The sequence below is a fragment of the Anarhichas minor genome, unplaced genomic scaffold (genome assembly GCF_050575085.1).
Source record: "Anarhichas minor isolate MPS153535 unplaced genomic scaffold, ASM5057508v1 ptg000037l, whole genome shotgun sequence".
Taxonomy (NCBI): domain Eukaryota; kingdom Metazoa; phylum Chordata; class Actinopteri; order Perciformes; family Anarhichadidae; genus Anarhichas; species Anarhichas minor.
The window spans coordinates 3,504,326-3,524,434 of NW_027466483.1; the positions used below are offsets into that span (position 1 = coordinate 3,504,326).

A 20,109-nucleotide genomic window follows, 5' to 3' on the forward strand; every position below is an offset into this window, starting at 1 on the left:
AACTGAAATGCTTATGATGAAGCCTGACATTTAATAACCTGCTTGTGTTTATCTAACATTATAAGTCCATCCCCCCACACCCCATTTCAAAATAAAAGCCCCACAGAGTGAATTCTAACTGGAATGCTTGTGATGAAGCCTGTCATTTAATAACCTCTGTATATGTGTTTCATACTTTCTGATTCTGTCTCCTCCTCCTCTCTCCCCCACCCAGCCCCACCCTTTCAAAATAAAAGCCCTATGGATTAACTGTATTTAAACGTTACGAAACCGTTCGAATATCAAAATATTCAGCTCTTTCAGGAGAGGGGTGATATGAATTTTCATATTTGTAATCTTTAAATTCTTTGAAATATTAAGCTATTTGCAATTTTCTTTTGAATGGGATCTCTATGGAGAAAATCTTCAAATCCTGTTAAACTTCTTCAACTTTCAAAGCCTTCTTCTTCTCATACTTTCAGCTACATATGACTTCATATTTATAATCTTTCAACTTTTTGAATTATTAAGCTTTTTGCAATTTTTAAAAAATTGGATATCTATTTTCAGCAATGTTTTTGAGATTCATTTCAGCTTTCAGCATTCCAACACATTTTCAGCAGGAAATGCATTTTCTAGTTAAGGTCTCATATTCCAATTTCTGTGTCTCAATGAGAAGAAAACAGCCAATTACAATGTGGTTTTAAGTCCTGCTCTATGTTTCATACAAACTGTATCCTGCTCACAGAGTTTGGTAAAGTAGCAAGAAAACAAGCCTTAAATGGATACACTACCAGCCCTCCATTCCTCTACGTTTCTCTGCTCTATAGGTTTCTGACACTTGTGATTTATCCAAAGCAAAGAAAGAGCCACAGAGAGGGAGAAGCAGGAAAGATGCAGATGTAAACAGCTGTGGTTGGTTTCGCAGATGGAGTTTGAAGAGCTGTTTTCTCAAAAATGTCCAATTTGTCTCGCAACGTTATTTCTTGACTGTGGGTGTACAACTGCAGTGACGGTAACTAATCAGTTTCCGGTTGGAAGGCTAAATGGCCTTGTGTGTATACTTAGTGATGTGTCAGAGGAACTGTAGTGAAAACAAAGCAGCCATCTTTCAGACATTTCATTCAACCACTGTCTTTACATGCATATTCTTACGCAGGCTCACAGGGGGCTGATTGTACCTGGAGACACTGGGTGATAGATGTCACCTTGTAAAGATCATCTATCCATCACAGCACCACGACACAGGCAGTGTGTGTGCTCCCTGCCCTGCACAGTGCTCGGTTTTTGCCCAACGGCTGTGGTTTCCACTCCATTTAAATTTGGCCCAAAAAACAGCATGGTCCTCTTCTTCGAATCAACAGCTTACACAAGAAGTTAAATCACGTACCATGTAGAACAATAGCACAGCAAAGGATGACTGACACACATTTTTTTCAGAAGGTTGGATCCTTAAATTATTGTCAAGTTTTACAGACGGAAACCTGGCTTCATGCTTAGTTTACCCCTTTTTTGTGGACTTTGCAGATCACTGGCAAAGGTGGAGGGCTAGGATCTGTGTTTGAGTCCACCTTCCACTCTCAGGAGACTTCATCTAAAACTTACTCCAGCTTTGAGTGGTAGCTACTTGAGACAAACTCTCATTGTCCTGTGCCGTGCACCAAAGTTCAATAAGGATTTTATACAGGACTTTGTGGTGGGAATTTTGTTTTATGAACGACTACAGTCCCTTTTTCTAATGTTACAACTTGTAACATTAGAACAAGGGACACACCACCTGCTTGTGATTAACCCAATAACTATGTCACAGTTTTCTACTGTTTTAGAAAAATGATGGCTGTTGTGATCTCGGTGCTGAGCTTGCCTCCCTTTTTGACCGCTCTGTGAAAACGTCCTTAAATTGTTGAGTAACAAGATTTCTGCTCTTGGGTTTTTACCCATTTCCTTCGCCCCAGACCATTCTATTTCTCCTCTATATCATAGTTGACCTGGCCTTTTGCTGCACGATTCTGTATGGTTCTTTCCGGAGCCAGTTTAGCCACAGACAGTTTGTCTGCCTTTGATAGAGGATGAGCTTGCAGCCACACTCAAGCTTTTTCTTTAAACTCGAACTCCAGTTTGTTCTTTTCATAATCTCTTTTCTATCTCATCCATGCACAACCCACCCACAAATCCTTGCATTTCACTATGCTGAGCAATTTTTGGACATGATATAGAGTCCGGTGGGGGCTGTCTTGGCAACAACATAGCTTCTTGCAAAGGTCTGGACAAGTTACTCCGGTGAACTGGGAAAACTGGAATTCAGGTAAGTGTTTATCCCATTGCTTGTGATTGTTTTCCCACATCATCGTCATAATTGATTGTGGATGATAGGCTGTGGTCTTTGTGCTTTACGTGCCATTCATTGCAGGTTTCCTTGTAGATGTTTGCAACAAATTGCGGCCTTGGTCTGAGAGGATGTAGTCAGGAACTCCCAACGATTTCCTGGATGAGTAATTTTAGCAGACTCTGGTGTAGCTTTTCACAGGGAAAGGTCTGATGAAGCTTTCCTGCCACTTTCCTAGGTTTGACACACTTGATAACTTTTGTCTTGATCTGTGACCTCTTGAGTCGCATTGAGTGAGTGTGGTACCACCTAGCCATTCCTAAGAATAACTACAGATATTCCTCAACTGCCTTGGTCTTCTCAGGGTCCACTTGAACACCAGCATTATGTTGCATGTGCTCAAGGAACCTGAAAGGTTGCTGGAGCATTTTTGAGACCAAAAGGCTTGACCTTAAATTAGTACAGGCCCATAGCACAGACCAAGGCTGTATTTTCCCTGCTTTCAACATCCATGTCGACCACATGGCTCAACACAGAGAGTCCAGGAATTCTTGTATTGTTGGGAGTAGATATATGTATCATCCACTGTCACAAACTTTAACTTCCTGAAAACAGATCCTTCAAATTTGATAAAATTTGTTGTCAAAACTAGTTTGACTAGTTAGTTCCAGTTAAGAGTTTTAACCTAAGTTATTCAAGCTTTTATTACCTCTCAGTTAGACAACTATAATTCTTTGTAAGCTTTTATTACCTCTCAGTTAGACAACTATAATTCTTTGTAAGCTTTTATTACCTCTCAGTTAGACAACTATAATTCTTTGTATGTGGGTCGTCTCTTCATCGTCTGCAGTTAGTATGAATTGCACATATTATATTGGCCTCCCACCGGCTTCCTGTCCGTTTCATGATTAACTGAGGATTGACACCAATTCAACTCCAGTTAGCCTCATCTCACTCTGACGGCCCGCGGGCGGGCCGTCAGTGTTAAGTGTAGATTTGTGTTATGTACACAACTGCTCTGTAACGATGAGTATTAATGTGATATCTCATTAGAAAGCTACGGTTCTTGTAATTCGATTTATGCAAACCATTTCAAGATACAATAACAGCAGGTACAGTTAAAGTCTCTGTCAAACAAGCACTCCAAAAATAGCCGATAAAATATCGCCTTGACTCACCGATTATGATTCATATCATGATTCATATGATTCATTGTGCATGCTAGTCCAGCAAAAACGGTCTTGCTAGGTGGCTAAGGGTCCTCTCGATCGAATCCAGTAAAAGATTTAGTCCAAAACACATTAGTACGTCCATAAAGACCCACGGGGGGCTGTTGCATCATTTCAAATTAGCCAGCAGATATGATAACTCACGATCATATTTCGGTCATAATTTCACTTTTCATGTCAACAGAGCAGAGATTTTCATCGCAAAATGGAGGCTGCATTCCGCCGGATAGATTGACACCTCATTTGACCCAATAGGAGCTTCTATAGCCCGGTCACATTCTGGAACAGCCAACGAGAGTCCGCTTTGAAAGACAATGCCCGCCTCTCTTCTTTGGGTAATGCTCGAGCCAATTGGAAACAGATCCAACAGTTCAAACTCAGGCTCCATATAGCCAATGAAATTACGAAGACAAGGATATGCAGATTTATCAGATGGCCCCCTGGGAAAGTTTTCAAAACTGAAATTGTAAACCGTGACTCAGGTACCTGAGACCGATTATCAAGAGCAAAGTCTGGTTCATGAGAATTTTTGAGAATCTGTGAAAGTTGACAATGGTTAAATATGATATAGTTAACCATACATCAACATAAATAAACTATAATTTAAATTTTGGACACGTAGTATATGCATTTGCATTTTGACGTGGTGACACTAGCCTCCAAATGCGTTTTTACGCGGCCGCACTCTTAGAAACCACTTGTAAAATATAAATTTTCTGTCGTATTGTTATCAAATTCTAACTTCTACCAGGTGTCATGACTGCATGCTGTCGTAGGAGTGTCTTTTCAAGCCTGTAAGTCCCAGCCATAGATAACTGCTGCCATCTGTTGGCCAAAACAAATCCAGGCGTAAATAAAAATCTTCTTTTTCAATGTGTTGTAAACTCCATAGGTCAATGCCAGTAGCACTTAACAGTGATTCTGACTGTTTGTGAAGAACCTTCAGAGTGCTACCGTTCAATAGAGACTAAAACCATACATGTACTCCCAATGGTTCAATAAGAGCTGTCAGTTTACTTTGGGTACGTGTTGGATAGGCGTTTTAGACAAATTTTACAGGAGTGATAAGAGGCTTTAGAGGACTGAGCTTAATCAATCAAATACCCTTGGATGTCCCCAGAACTAAATACAAAAACAGTGGTGGTCGAGCTTTTATTGTGGCCTTGCTTGAACAGCCCACTTTGTTTATATAAAAACTTCTCAGACTACAGAAAGCTTTAAGTAACTGCTGAAGACCTATTTTCATTGGTGTTTGATTGGCTTGCGCTATTCAAATTGACTTCATCTTCTGTTGTGCTGCAATTCCTTTACTAGTATTATGTGTACATTATGTTTATTGTTTTCTTCGGTTTTTATTGTTGTTTTCTTCGTGTTCATTTGTTTTGTGGTTGTTTTTAAATGTGCAATATAAAATAAGTTTGACCTGACTTGACTTGTTTTATTATTGGAAATCAATTAACAACACAATAGTTAGAAGGCTCACACTAACGCATAGAACTGGAGTTACGTCCAGTAACTACAACTTTCCACTGCTGGTGAAAATAATGTATTGTCACCCCGAGGTAACTGTGATTGTTGAGTGAAGTCTCGGGTGAGTGTATCCGCTGTAGTCTATCCCAACTCCTCTGCTACTTGTGCGGCCTTCGTACAAATTAAGCATCTTCGGTACAGTGATGGCTCTTGAAGGCAATTCATAAGTGTAGAAGTTATATTCAATCCAAATTTCCCGCGGACTGTCGTCTTCCACAATGTTTAATGACACATCGCAAGCTAGATGATTCAGGCCATCTGGCAGGGCTTTGTAGCTGAACTTGCCATTCAAAATACATTTTTCTTCATCCATTGCTTGCTTGCCATCTGACTTTGGGCAAAGGGATATCACAAGAGAACCTGCGCTATTGAGTCAAAACAATTAGTAGCATTAAAAATGAATTTGCGTGAACATGTTGTTATAACGTCGACTTTGACAGCCTTAGTCATTATCTTAAGGTTTTCCACACTGGCGTCCATGAATCGAGAAGGACTTCTTACTGAAACTAAAACGCACGGATGTACTGAACAACCGTGAGATTAAACTCTTTATTAACAAAGAAAGGAGGATGGACTTTGTCTTTAAATAGTGAACAGCAGCTCTGGTAAGTTAAATGCGTTTGTTTTTACATCTGCAGTAGCTTTAATTTGCTTGTTTATATATTATTATTTGTACAACTTCTTTTTATGAAGATTTTTGTTTGGTTTTATATGTGATAGGAACTATTGTTATGTCCAATGTTGCTCTGGGGACATATTTAGCAGGTGCCAGTGTTGGCAACTTGGCGACTTTCTCGCTAAATCTGGCGACTTTCAAAACCCTCATGGCGACTTTTCTTTGTCAAAAGCTACTAGTGACAAATCTAGAGACTTGTTCTGGTGTTGTTGGAGAATTTTCTGGTGTTTTTACGTTAAAGCACGTACGTTCTGCACTGTCGTGAACGAGCAGCGGGTGCTGCCGTGAGCACCTCCGCCGCCGCCCACAGAAGCCTCGCGCTGCAGTCCCAGCTACAGTCAGAGCAGAGAGGAGACGCACTCTCGGCAGATAGTGTATCTATAGGTGTTGGCTTCATTTTTACACGAAACAAATAATAAACGTAGCTGTGTTTCAGCTGCAGGACAGCAGTGAAGGCCCAGGTATACAATGCACGGCCCATCACTGGGTTTCCACAATGTCATTGTTAAGCAAAAAAGTTACATGAGCTCGCTTTAATGTTCCATGAAGAGGCTATTGTTCCAACTCACATTCACATGTGTGCTAACTATTATTGAATCATTTTAATTTGTATAAATAGTGTTAAGGACAAAACTATGGTAACGTGAACTCCACACATAGGTCTTAGATTTCCTCTTGGTGATTTCCTTTGTGATGTAATTTCCAAATTTGCAGTTCTCTTTATCCCTAGCCCTATTTTTAGGCCTCTGCTCAAAAATTGCATACCCATACTAAAAAGAGTGTATTTCTCTAACTACAAGGTCTATTTGAATAATTTTGATGTTATAATAAAGGTAACACTTGTGAGATTTGTTCAGATGTGTAAATATCACTGTATATGTTACTGGTTAAGAGTAAATGAAGATGGCACACAGCTCAAATTGAAAAGTTTCAGGTTCATCTGAAAAAAAAGCACTGAAAGCATGATTATCTCTTTTGAATGATGCATCTGATAGTTTAAACCTCTCCCAAATCATAGCACAACATGTGAACAGTCTCTGTGCAAAGTTTGACTTTGATAAAGTGAAGCAGAACAAAATTAGAGAGGTTTTAGTACAGAGATCGAATATGATTAGGTACAATGTGTTATTTTATATTTTTTATTGTTACCCAGTTCTACTTTGTTTAATTAAAACCCACTGGAGTATGAAATGCATTACCCCCAGCTTGATGTATTGGCGAGGTCAACCAAATGGTCATTTTGGAACCAGCTGTTCCATTGTAATTTTATATACTATATGACTATATATTTCACTTGTTGTATCACTAATAGTGTTCAATCTATCCAAATACAGCAGTTTGGCTTCATTTTGAGAGCTAGAATCCTCTCTGAGCCTGTTTGTGTCTGTGATCCATGGATCCATTCTCGTCTGACTGCAGTTTCTCTGTGTCTATGGAGACCTAACTCAGCAGCCCATTGGTCGATTTCCGTCAATGAACCCTCCTTCGACGCGTCAGAGCCTATAGAATTTAGCTGGGACAACGTGATATTGATTGACATAATCGTTAGCCAGTCAGAATCAAAACCGCCGTCCCTCGCGAAGCATAAAATCCGATATGCCGAAAGTCAAATCGTCCCCCCCTCGTACCCTGCCTTATAAAAGCCCCCTGTCATCACGGAAACTGTCACACAGACACACAGGATATACGTAGAACAGTTTTTATAGCTCCAGAACCAGGAAATTATGCCTTTGTCTTCATGATACAGCGTAAAGGTGAGGCGCATTTATGATTATTAGCGGTAAAGCAGTTTGTGGTTTTGGTGCTTGTTGGCTGTATCTCTGTAATGGTTTCATGGAGAGAAATTCTGAAGATATCTCTGGAATCTGTATCGAATTATCTTGCTTTCTGATGTATTGGTTGTCCGTGTTAGCTTTTAGCTTTGTGTTGGTAGCTTTGTCCGGAGTGCGTAGCTTGTGGACTCATGGCGAAAAATGTGATCTTGTGGTAAATCTTCTAGTTGAAATATTAGGTGTGTAGAATTGTGTTTGGAGCATGTAAAAATGGCTTACATGATATTGTTGCCAGACTTTTTTCTTTAACTGGGTATATAACGTGTGTAACATTCACGCTCTACGCTAAACTTTCTCGATGGAACCCCAAATGGTCCTCGCTCAGGTTAAGAAGGACAAACTTCCTTGTCAAAAACTTCTCCCAAGATTGCCAAACATCTCTATATTTTACAAATGCACTAAATGGTGCTATTTAGCCCTTATTTATTCCAATATAATCAAATATGATTAGGTACAATGTGTTATTTTATATTTTTTATTGTTACCCAGTTCTGCTTTGTTTAATTAAATCCCACTGGAGTTTGAAATGCATTACCCCCAGCTTTCTTGAATCAATCAGGAAATTACTAAGTATTACAGAAGTAAATCTAGGACAAGTTTTACGATGTAAAGCGTCAGAATGGGGGCCACTTTCAACACACTTCTCCTTTCTGCTTCTGTTTTGTCTTCCTGTTCTTCTCATCTCTCCTCAGATCTTTTTCAACTGTGACCTATGACCCCAAGTTTGATGCGACTTCCTGTTGGACGGCAGCAGCAGTCAGCAGCAGCTGATACTGCCAAGATTAATACACACAATCGCATGCATTTGCATATTCTGCCTTGCTCCCACACACACACTTGTCCCTTTTCTGTCTGGAGTATTTACACTACTGCTTTGAGTAGACACATATACACTTACAACATCATAAGTGCCTCCAGAGGAAGGATTCTGTTACAAAAACAAATACAATATCACACAAACTCATTTTGATTTTCAGCTCTGTTTCACCTGACAACTGTGTTTATTGATCTTCTAAAACCAATAAACACTAATAAGTCACATCCAGCCAACCATCACTTTACTTCACCGAAGTAAAGAGACAGAATACTGCATTTTCTAGAAACCTTCAAAAGGGAAGTGCTACAACTTAAAACTTAAAGCAACTGCACTCAAGCATTGTACTTAAAGGAAAAGTATGTCCTTTTATATGTGGGATTTATAACATATCTACTGTATACTTTAGTGTTTCTGTTTATACGGTCTGGGTGCAATTTGCTTGATGGGAAAGTTCAATGTGCCTGTTGCATAGTCTAATATGCTTAAAGAGATAGTTTGGATGTTTTGAAGTGGGGTTGTATAAGATACTCAGTGTATTACTTACAGTAGATGGCGGTTGGCTCGCCCTTCAGTTTGGAGAAACAGACAGGAGTACCAGCACCGGAGCAAAGTAATGTACTGCTGTAGACGGGAGCTGCCCTACAAGGTCAAAATACCGTACTTTCATTTTGGTGAAAAATGACTGTCATTTTTGGAACAATAAAGAGCTGCTCTATCATGTGGACAAATATTCCGTGTCTCCTGTGTTGCACTTGAGGTTCTCTGACTTTGTTTTGTTGGGCTTAGTAACTTCATGCGTCGGTAAACAAAGCATTCTGTTTCCCGCGTTGTGTTTCGCCTTGGTATTGTCATACATTGAAGCATTCCACACAAATGTTATACGTTATGCAGACGGAATAAAGAGTAAACATGTTATTGTTGTTGTTAGGTAAGAGATTGCTGAAACTACAATTTCAAAAATAGTCATAGTAAAGTCAAGTAATGTCGTTAATAGGCATAAAAAAGTTCAAATATAGGATGTCCAAAAAAGTTATGAAAAAGGCCTAGTATAGTATGTCAAAAAAGGCATAAAAGAGTCGTAGTATTGTTTGTCAAGAAAATCATAGTTTAAGCTGTTTAAAAAAAAAAAGCAAGAAAAAGTCAAATTCTTTTATAAAAACGTCATAGTATGGTATATCAAAAAAGTAATTAATACTAAGTGTATTACTTACTCAGTGTATTAATTATAGTAGATGGCGGTTGGCTCGCTAAAAAAGGAAGGTTTGAATGGCGACAGGAAATGAAAGGCTGGAGCGTGAGGGTCACAATGATTTTGGTGTTGTGTGAAAGCGCAAAGTTTAGTATGTCAAAAAAAGGCATAAATAGTCATAGTACATTATGTCGGTGAAAGTCATAAAAAGGGTCAGTCAAAAAAAGTCAGAAGTCAAAAAAGTTCATAGTATATTCAGTTTAAGAATAGTCATAGTGTTGTATGTCTAAAAAAGGCATTCTAAAAAGGCATATGCTAATATAAATAGAAGGTATATAGTCCAAAAAGTCATAGTATAGTATGTTAAAAAATAAGATATAGTATTTTGTGTCTAAACATGGCATAAAAAAGGCATAGTATATAGTATGTTAAAAAAAGTAATGAAAACGTCATACAGTATGTCGAAAAATCACTCAGTAATCAGTCATTAACAAGTCATAGTATTTTTTTATTTAAAAAGGTGCTCAATCAAAAAAAAGCATTCAAAAGATAATTGTTTATTATTATTATTATTATTATACATACTATGTATTTATGAAAATATTATTTATCATTTGTCACTGTGAAATATGCAATTTCAACATTAATTATGACAAGATTCTTTGACCATAATGTTCCATAACAAATGAGTTTCACCATAATGAAACATCTTTGTAACAATTCAATCTTGCACCATAAAGTCATGGTTAATTCATATTGTTGACATTTTGACAATAATTCATACTTTTATAACATTTAAAGTAATGCTATACTTTGATATAGCTTACACATAGTATCAGCTCTTAAAATGATAGGTATTTTTTTCAAAAATATTCAACAATCAATAGCAGCACTTTTAAAAACAAATGTTGGGTATTACAAAGTTAAGGTAAAAGTTAAAGTTGTAAAACAAGCAAAATGATTTAGAGATTACTATTTAATGCAAGACTGTGTAACTTTTGACAAAATAAATAAATAAACAAACATCCGGTAACAAATAAGTTAAATTCATGAGCATATGGTTGCTAATGTTAGCTAGCCCGTAACGTTAGTAAACTTTAGGTAGCAATTGCTTTGTGACTGACGTTACTGGGTCAGTTAGCTGACTCGACGACTCTCCTCGACACGTGCTGTTGTTACACTTGCATGTTCCAGGATTCACCATTATCCCTTATTTGTCAATTGTTGACCATTTTGGCTGTTACACAGTCACAAAGGTTACACAGTACTGCTTTAAAGACAATGATTTCCAATTCAATGCTACCATGGATGTTACATTATGCTGAACATAATACTGTAGAAGGTAGTTGGTAGATTTCTGTCATATTAATGGTCAACTTAAATATATTCAACCCCTACCCAGAGTTTCATTAGAAACTAAGACTTTTTTTTCTCATCAGACAAGACGGCAAACATGAGGAAATCCATGTATATATTAACAGGAAATGTATAGCTGCATTAGTATTCCTTACACCTTATATTTCTGATCAAAACAATTGGCCACCATGCACAGTGGTGTTATGCCGTGGTGGTGTGGCATCAGCACCACTTCCAGTTCGGTTGTTATCATGTTTGCTCTGATACCGAATGCTCTGTGCTGTTACTTTATCCACAGGGTCAATTTATTGTCAACGTCATTTTTACGGATTATATGGCAGGAAGAATTGTATACAGATTATGCTGCAAAATTAACCGATTTTTTATCAATATTAAAGGGTTTCTGCCTGCGGTCACATCATTACAAATATAAGAATAATTTCAACTTCTAACAGTACAATAGTAATGTAATGTGTCCAAAATGTAAATTACACATTATAGATTGCTTCTTGGTAGAGATAAGAATCCGCATTATGGAGCTTATGTTATAAATTGTAACTGATAGTTATATTAATGGTTTTCTGTTGTGTTGAGTGTCATTCTGTTCTGAATGTCAAGACCTCATCCATGATCGTCCTCTGTCACGCAGCGTACAGTGACGTACTGCTCAGAGCAGTGGTGGGGCCTATGAAGCTAGTTAGCCATAAGTTAAAATAACTGGTGCCTATAATGCAGTTAAGAGTGACTGTGGAGTGATGGTAATAGTTATCTATTTTCGTCTTGGGTGTAGGCCCCCCTTATTTTCTATATGCCCACCCACAACATGAATTATGGCCATGCTACTGCTGGCAACATTGTTGTTAATGATTGCTTATAACTGATCTATAAGTTAAGGATTCATTAACCATTAATAAAAACATGATTTGGAAATCTCCCTTTATAAAGGGTACCTTATTAGAAAGTGGTAGCATAATGCTATTCTTTCAAATGAAAACCCCCTTCCAAGGGTTTGGTACCCAAATGGACAATTAATTAAAGGGCAATAATTGTGACCTCCTGATGCATTAAGACCTTCTGTTGATCTCAAACTGCACCTCCATTTTGCTCCCATGTCTACAAACCAGAGAAACGTAAACTGGGCATTTACAGAGGCAACAAAGACGTCATTGTAGGCGAATCCTGCTGTATTACAACTCAGTAAAGTCACTCCAGATAGAGAAGAAAATGTTTTCTGTCCAATGCCTTTGGATGATGGTGATGATGATGATGTAAACGCAGCTGAGTGGGCAGCAGGCTCTCTTTAGGGCCACTGCTAGATTGAGTCTTTACGGGCAGTCTTGTTGTCTAAATCCCACTGCTCTGATGCCTCTACTAGCTTGGTTCCTGACTGCTCACTGGATTGTTTTAGCTGGCATTCAGTCTCTTGAGTCCTCTCTGTATCTTGGCTTGGCTCTTCAATGCCTATCACACAGCTGGGCTTTCCATCACTGTCCACACGTTTGTCAGAGTGTCCATTATTCTGTACAATTAAGGGTATGATAGTTTTTACGTCAGTCTGTGTGATAAAAATTGTGGTTTTGGTGGGAGTGTTTGTTTTGAAGTTGTTGAGTGTGCTGGTGTGCGTGAGCAGCACCACGGTCGGATGACCGTTGTCGTCGGTGGCGACTTCCTGGGAATCAGTGGCAGGGTTGGCGTTGCCACGGCAGCAGCATAGTATCCTAACAATAGGCCTGACTATGGCTCTGTACAGGCCGCGGTGGGCACTTTCGCTTACGAAGCAGTAGAGAGCAGGGTCGGCCACGCAGTTCAGGGTGGTCAGCAACAATGACAGGTGGTAGTAGTTAAATATTTCTGTAAAATAACGACAGGCCACATGGTTAAGACAAAAAAGTTTTCATCCGTAGGGTCTTAACACATTGAGGGCGTGATGAATAAATTACACGAAAATGCGAATATTCCCCCTGAAAACTTCATTCACACAGGCAGTGAGAGCTGCAACACTTGTTCAATAAAAGGTTTGGATTTGCGCAAGCAGAGGACCAACTACAACTACAACTGACCCACAGCAGGGTCTGAGCTTAATTGTTTTGTTGCCTAAAGCTACTGTAAGCCAGGAACAGACTGACCATCGGGAAGTTCTCGAAGGCTCCATTCCAGAAACCGGCCTATAGTCAGAGTTTGTATTTTTTTATTTCTGACGTCAAAAGTTACTGTATGGTCCATGACCATGGCACGGGACAGCGAATACATTTTGAGTGAATTTTCAGTCCCAATCCCTGTAATAAATTTTGCGGTCTTGGTTCAGACTACAGAGCCTCCATGTTGTTGTATATTGTACATTCGAATATGTCCGTTTTGTAAAACGTGATTGGTTGATGCCTTTATTTGCAGCGCTAAAGCTCAGAAAAATCAACCTTGTTCGGGAAAAACAAGATTTCTACGTATATTGGCGTACAAACTAATCGTACAAATAAAAGACGCCCTCGGTGTGTAAAGGCTTTTAGTCACTGGATGACTTTGCAAAAAAATGCACTGTACCTGCAATAAAGTTGCAGTCTCGCTCCAGCAGGGTGCGTACTAACAGGAAGATGTGGTAGGGGGAGAAGCAGACGAGGAAGATGAGGACGGTGCTGCTGACTAACTGCCTGATCCTCGTCTTCTGATCCGGCTGAGTCCCAGCACTCCGACCCACGGCACGGAGAACACACAGGTAGCTGATCTGGACAGAAAAAACAGAAGTCATTTACTAATAGATGTTGTGCAGTAAAGCAAGACTGTGTCCCCTAACCTTTGCCAAATAGCTACCAACTTGGTCATTTCCTAACATTCTCTGGAGTCAGTTGCTTGTTTATCAAAGACCATTTAGACCACAATCTTGTGCTTGTTACATTTTACTTTAACAATGAAACCATTGAAATATTTATCTGTGACATGCTAAAATGTAGTTTAACAGAAGCAAAAGTAGAGAAGAATCTCACTCTAACTGAGAAAAGAGTCTTTTCAGAACTCAATCTGATTAACACAAACACACTGGAAGCATAGCTTATACATCAGTTCTCTTTGGAGACACAGCTCTCTTATCCATCTTTAGGGATGATGTCAGCTTCCATCTATTACCAGAAACAACTGTTCAAGAGGGAGTTTTATTTACAGCCCAGCTATCAGTGGGTGGGAAAATGAAGTGTGGTGTTTTAAATATAGGCCAATCATCTGTCACTCTGAATGTCCCACAAAGACTCTCTCGCCATGTTAAAGCTGGGTGGTGCTATGCTGAGTATATGATGTCACAAAACTCTATGGACTAGTAAGATTGAAAACAGGGTAAGTTGTCCCAACAGGAGACTCCACTCAAGTGCAGTTTGTGCACGTCTACAGAACCTGTTCATCCTCCCAACTCGTCAAATATCGCCGCTTGCACCGAGGCAGCCTTCAGCGTCTGTATGAGGTGCTCCAAGCTCTGATGTGAACTCATCCACTTCATAATTAGACAGTAAGAGCAACTGACGTAGTATAAAGAGTGAGCAAATTCCTGTAGTAGTAGGGGAGGTTGGATGGGTCAAACAAAAAATTCACGTTTACTTATTTTACTGTAGTTTTTTCACAAAACATCCGTACTTTGCTAGTCAGTTACGTAACAAACATACTTATTTGAACCCAAACCCCAATCTTTTCCTTGACCAGTTTTAAAAGTAGTAGTAAAAGTAGCTTATTTTGAAAAGACACTGTATGCATGTAACGAGTGGAAACTGTACATTTCTTGTGAACACTGAAGTTTATTTTGAAAGACACCATGCACGTAACAAGAAGGAACTGACGCGTTCAAAACTGACGCCATGGTGGTAGAAAGTCATAGTTTGAAGCGTAAGGCCACTGACCAAGCGTCGGTATTTGACGACTTGTGAGTAAGAACGTGTTGATCTACACAGTCCTGACAAGAGGTCTAATTAGGAAATATAAGTGAAAACACCTGTGTGGGTGTCTTCCTACAGCAATACTAAAGCAGAGATTTCAGGCACAAAAAGGTCATTGTCATTAAATATATGTGTTCAAAATATCAATAAATCAACACAAATGTGATCAAATGCAGTAAAGTGCTACAGTATCAAAATCTTTTAAAATTAGATTATTATTGTAGTAAAACGGCTATCATACCGATAGAATAGCCAGCGGGAACATGAAGCCAATAATGAAGCGGTAATAGTTGATGGGATACTCCCACGGCTGCATGGGGTAGTGCTCGAAGCACACTGATTGGTTCTTGCGGTCTTTGCTCAGTTCTTTATGGCGGAAGAAAACCACACCGACGGCGATCTCTTTCAGCCAGATGACGACGCTGACAAGCCACGCTGCACTCATAGAGCGGAGAGAGGTGAACCTGGAGACAGAAAGGAGAAAACTGGTAATTAGCGTTAAATTAAAGCTCATATATTACAAATCTTATATTATATTATGAAAAGGTAACAGTGGCGGTGACCTGCTGTTATAAATGACCTTAAAGGATGGACCACAGCCAGGTAGCGATCCAGGCTGATACAGCACAGGAAACCAATGCTGATGTAGATGTTCTCATAGAGCAGGAAGCCGCAGAGCTGACACAACCACTCCCTGTGACTCCAGTCATCATCCTGAAACAGCAACACACATACATGAGAGTAGACTAGCTCGGTTTACGAGACAACAGGTAGGTAACACTTGGTTAAAAGCAGATGGAGCTGGACTGTTACATGGATAAATACAAATTAAAGGTATAATTAGACTGACATCACATTCTATAATGAACAAATATCAAAATAAGTCTACAATGTGTGTTCACACACATTTTTGTTCAGATATTAGGAGCTGCATAAAAAAGTCCATAGACAGCGATAACCTACCTATAATGTATTGTGAAAAATCACAACACAAATTTAAAAAACAATTCTCGAAATTTTTGTAGATGAGTGGTTGTACTCTACCTGAAAGAAATACTGAAGCCACAGTGGTAACGATGCCAGGTATAACAGATCAGACACGGTGAGGTTCATTAAATAAACTCCCAGCTCATTCTTCTGCTTCAGCTGCAGAGCAGCGTGGTACAAAGAGTACAGGTTGGAGGGAACGCCAACCTAGAATCAAGAAGATCATTTAATGCGATTATTCTGACACCAGGCAGCTTTTTTCGTTACTTGATTACTAAAAACACATATTTAGAACGTCCACATTGGATGATTCAACAAAACCCTGGATTATGTTCAACAGCCTATATGATTCATATTCACTGTTCAACCGTTTTTATTTTCAATGCCTACATTTTTTAAATGCACTCTTTGTAAAACATCTGCACATGGGAACTTTGGTATGGTTAGGGAAACAAAACACAGTTAAGGAGTGTATAGTTTAAGTAACTGTCGGCAAAGAGCATGGTTATGGCAGGTTCGTTGCGGTTTTGGTTTCTAAAAAGGCAAACGTTAATTACAGCTCTGTAAGATCTGACAGAACACAAACTGTCTTCTGCATGAGAGCAGAACTCACTACACGCCCATCCGCCTCCGACCTCCACACCTCGCTACATAATGGGTCATTTGACAGTGAATGTTGACATTGCAGTAAATCGTGAGGTACAGAATCCTCCAATATGGAAGGGATTCCTAAGGATTCTGGACTGGCAGAAGAGTGTAGTTTAGGGCTCTTGGTGACATTAGGGTGGAGGGTGGACATTAGGGTGGAGGCCCCACAGCAGAGAGTGGCAGCAGCTATACAGCTGGATGCATGTTATAAAACCTGCCTGTTGCAAAATGACAAATTTTCTAAACAAGTTTTGGCTCAGATTTATTCTTTGCAGAGTTGCCGCAGAGGTATAAACCCAGCACACATTGGAAACCCTGTACACCCTAGAAACCCATGTGTGACCAAAGCACATAACTCCGGGATTCAGTCACACAATGAGGTGACTGAATCCTCATCCTCATTGTCTTTATCCCCTTTAGTGGAAAAAGACAACGTAAATTCTTTACCCATTATCCAGCAGTATCTCCAAAGTGAGTCCACAGATATCCCCCCCATGTCATTCACATTAATACTAATATTAACTAGAAAATTCCTAAAGAAATTTTGACAGTGTGGCTTCTACTGCCCGAAGAAATCGCAATATATATGTTGGGATCTGACCCTGCTCTCCTGGCTGGCTGAGACCTTCACACGTGCTTTTCAAACAAAAGTTGTGTTTTATTTTGAGTTTTGGATCCCGTAGTGCGAGAACGGATAATCTCTACGACCCGTCCTCCCACCCTTTAGTGCACACCTTGCCGGCAAAAGAGGGCAACTGAGCCCCTAAAGAGCCGAAGATTTCCGGCCAAAGACGAGCGACTCCCGCACGCCTCCGACGTTAAGACCCCTCTCTGCAGCGAGGGGATTGAGTCTGCGCTAGCTCTAATAGCCGCGCCACCGGGACCCCTCACCTCCCGAGGACTGAATGATTCCCACCACGGGAAAAGGACCCTACCGGACGAAGCTTCTCAAAGTAAGAGTTACTGGTATCTGGGCCTAGCTTAGCTTAGCTTAGCATTAGCTTAATTTTGACTATTCGTTTATGTCGGTTACTCCTGTATCTTGTTGTGTTAAGTTACTGTCGTGTTATAACGTGTTATTACGCCAGCATCGCGGACCACGGAGTCCCGTTATATTGTGTATTTCCTGCTGTAACCGTTCGCATTTGATCCGTCGCTGCTAGTGGATGTGGAGCTTGTGATTCTATCACTTTAAAAACTAAAACTACGGTGGCCGACCGAGTTTCGGGGTGATAGGGAGACAAGCAGTGGCAAAGATCTGTTTGTTTTGGGGATTCTTTTATTTTGTTTTTGGTTTTATTCTCTCCTCTTTAAATCGGCTCTGCGAGTGAGATCTAGAACCGCAACTATCACCGTAAAAGCGTGCTGTTCCTCGCTTCCTCACTACTGCGCAGAGCACCGCGCTCAGAGGTCGATTTTCTCTCTCTCTCTCTCTCCCTCTACTAACCAGCACACACACGTAGTTGGAGCTACTGATTTTGGGTGAACCTCTCAGACTCGTGATTACGTAATCTCTGACCCCAACCCACATGGTACGCCGTCCCACGTGGTTATAGCAGCCACCTCTCAGCCATTTTGGTCGCTGGTCTCTAGACTCCGCCATCTTTGCCTGTAGGCTCACATGCCCCTATTGAGATTACCCACCATCACTGTTGAGTAGGCCCACACACACACACACACACACACACACACACGCACACACGCACACACACACACACACACACACAATTCATTTGAGTTTAGGTATTAGACACATAATTGTATGATAGCGTTTGTTGATTATGATATTACTTGATTTGATCATTTATTATTTTGATTTAATAAACTGTTATATTTTAAAGAGCAGTCGTCTGTGATTACTTGTGCATAAGTGTGTAATAACAACTGGATGTAGTGGCCTGTGCTCGAACTTAACCCTTCACTCGCACTCCAAACGTGTATTCAGACTGTTAATATCGTGAGTGACCACTAATTATGAGACTTAGTTTATAGTTTGGTTATTGGTCCCTGTCCGCAGGGTGGTGCCCCGTTCTTATTAGTAATTACTAATTAACTTATTGATGTTAATAACTCCATTGATGTTGATAATTTAGTTTCATATTTGCTGATAACCAAACACGCTCCTTTACGTTCCCAACATATACACACGCCAATGTTACCGGTAGAGTCATTCAGGTTCAATTGAGATAGCGCTACTCTCTTTTCTGCATTTTAGATTCATACTCTTGGATTGAATCTTGTATTTGTGGGGCTTTTATTTTGAAAGGGTGGGACTGGGTGGGTGAGAGGAGACAGAATGTCATGTTTGACACTAAAATGAGAGGCTTCATCACAAGCATTCCAGTTATAATTCATTCTGTGGGGCTTTTAATTTGAAATGTGGGGGGGGGGGGGGGGGGGGTCCTCTAAAAATATCTAAGACCTGAATGACTGTATGATAAAGACACAGAGAGGAGAGAGAGACAGAGTGGGAGAGAGACAGGCAGACAGACAGGTCCAACAATGCCTTTCACTGAATATCTCGAAGTCATCTGTGTGCGTAGAGACAGAGAACCTGCGTGCGTGTAGTAACTGGTTGCCTGGTGCTACAGGCAGACTGATTATGAAACGTTGCAGTAATCAGTGATTTTGAACAAAACCCCTGCCTCTTTTTAACAAATTAGCAGGAGTCTAAGTGCCAAAATATGGATACCATGAGAAAGATAAGACTCTGGCAAACACGCTGATGTGTTTGTGGTGTTAAAAATGTGAACACTGTCAACATTTCTTTAAAATAGTTACTTATGCACTTTATAAAGAATTCAGACACCTAAACAGTTTTGTGCAGGTATTGAAGATGTACACAAACTTACCAATAGTACAAGTATATACACACAGGAGAAGAGGTACTGGTGGATTTCATGCCTGATGGTGCAGTTCATTATGTCCTCAGACATGGTGTACACCATCACACCTCGCTCACACTACTTCACCTTTAACATGCATGCATGCATGTAACACACACAAATCTTCATGCTGGTTGGAGCACTCAGCGATGGCTTAAACTTGTCTCATCTGGGTTTTCTCATTTGTCTTCTCTTATTGGGTAGTCCAGTTTCATTTGGTCACTGTGGAACACAGAAGAATTCATCTTTATTATATATTATAAACAGTGTTTACCCTACCATTATATTAGGGGGGGGGGGGGGGCTCGTCTTTTATTTTCTATACAGTGCCACATCACAACAGAAGTCATTTAAGGTTACCTTTCCTATAGAACAGGTCTATACCGTGTTCTTTAAACAAACTAAATAGTCTTGTTATTTATCTTATTTATAGACGGCATGTCATTTCTGTCTTTACATGGTCGCGCGTTTACAATTCTCCTCTGCTCTCTGTATCGCGCACGGCGGAGTTCCGCCTCGATGCGCGCGGAACGCGGCACACGCACACGCACACACAGCGAGCGTCGGAAAAAATATGTGGCGTCAACCAACTGAAAAGCAGACAACAATATCTGCGTTTTTTAGACGCTCCCATGTGGTGAAGATGACAACACTCGCTCTCCTGCTAAGTACAGAAAAGAGCACAACTGCTGCACGCCCTGTTAGATAAAACAGTAAGTCTTCACTTATGTGGGCAGATGTATA

General features: G+C 40.0%; 1 protein-coding gene across 1 annotated transcript; it reads right to left on the reverse strand.

The window, feature by feature from the left end:
• Positions 1–10,069: 10,069 nt before the first annotated feature.
• Positions 10,070–19,580, reverse strand: gpr68 (G protein-coupled receptor 68). Its single transcript, XM_076107032.1, has 6 exons — positions 19,333–19,580; positions 15,890–16,039; positions 15,426–15,559; positions 15,087–15,309; positions 13,473–13,653; positions 10,070–12,785 (listed from the first exon to the last, which is right to left on the reverse strand). The coding sequence occupies exons 1-6, from the start codon at positions 19,426–19,428 to the stop codon at positions 12,247–12,249; spliced, it is 1,323 nt and encodes a 440-aa protein (XP_075963147.1). The 5' UTR covers positions 19,429–19,580; the 3' UTR covers positions 10,070–12,246.
• Between the last annotated feature and the right edge of the window lie 529 nt (positions 19,581–20,109).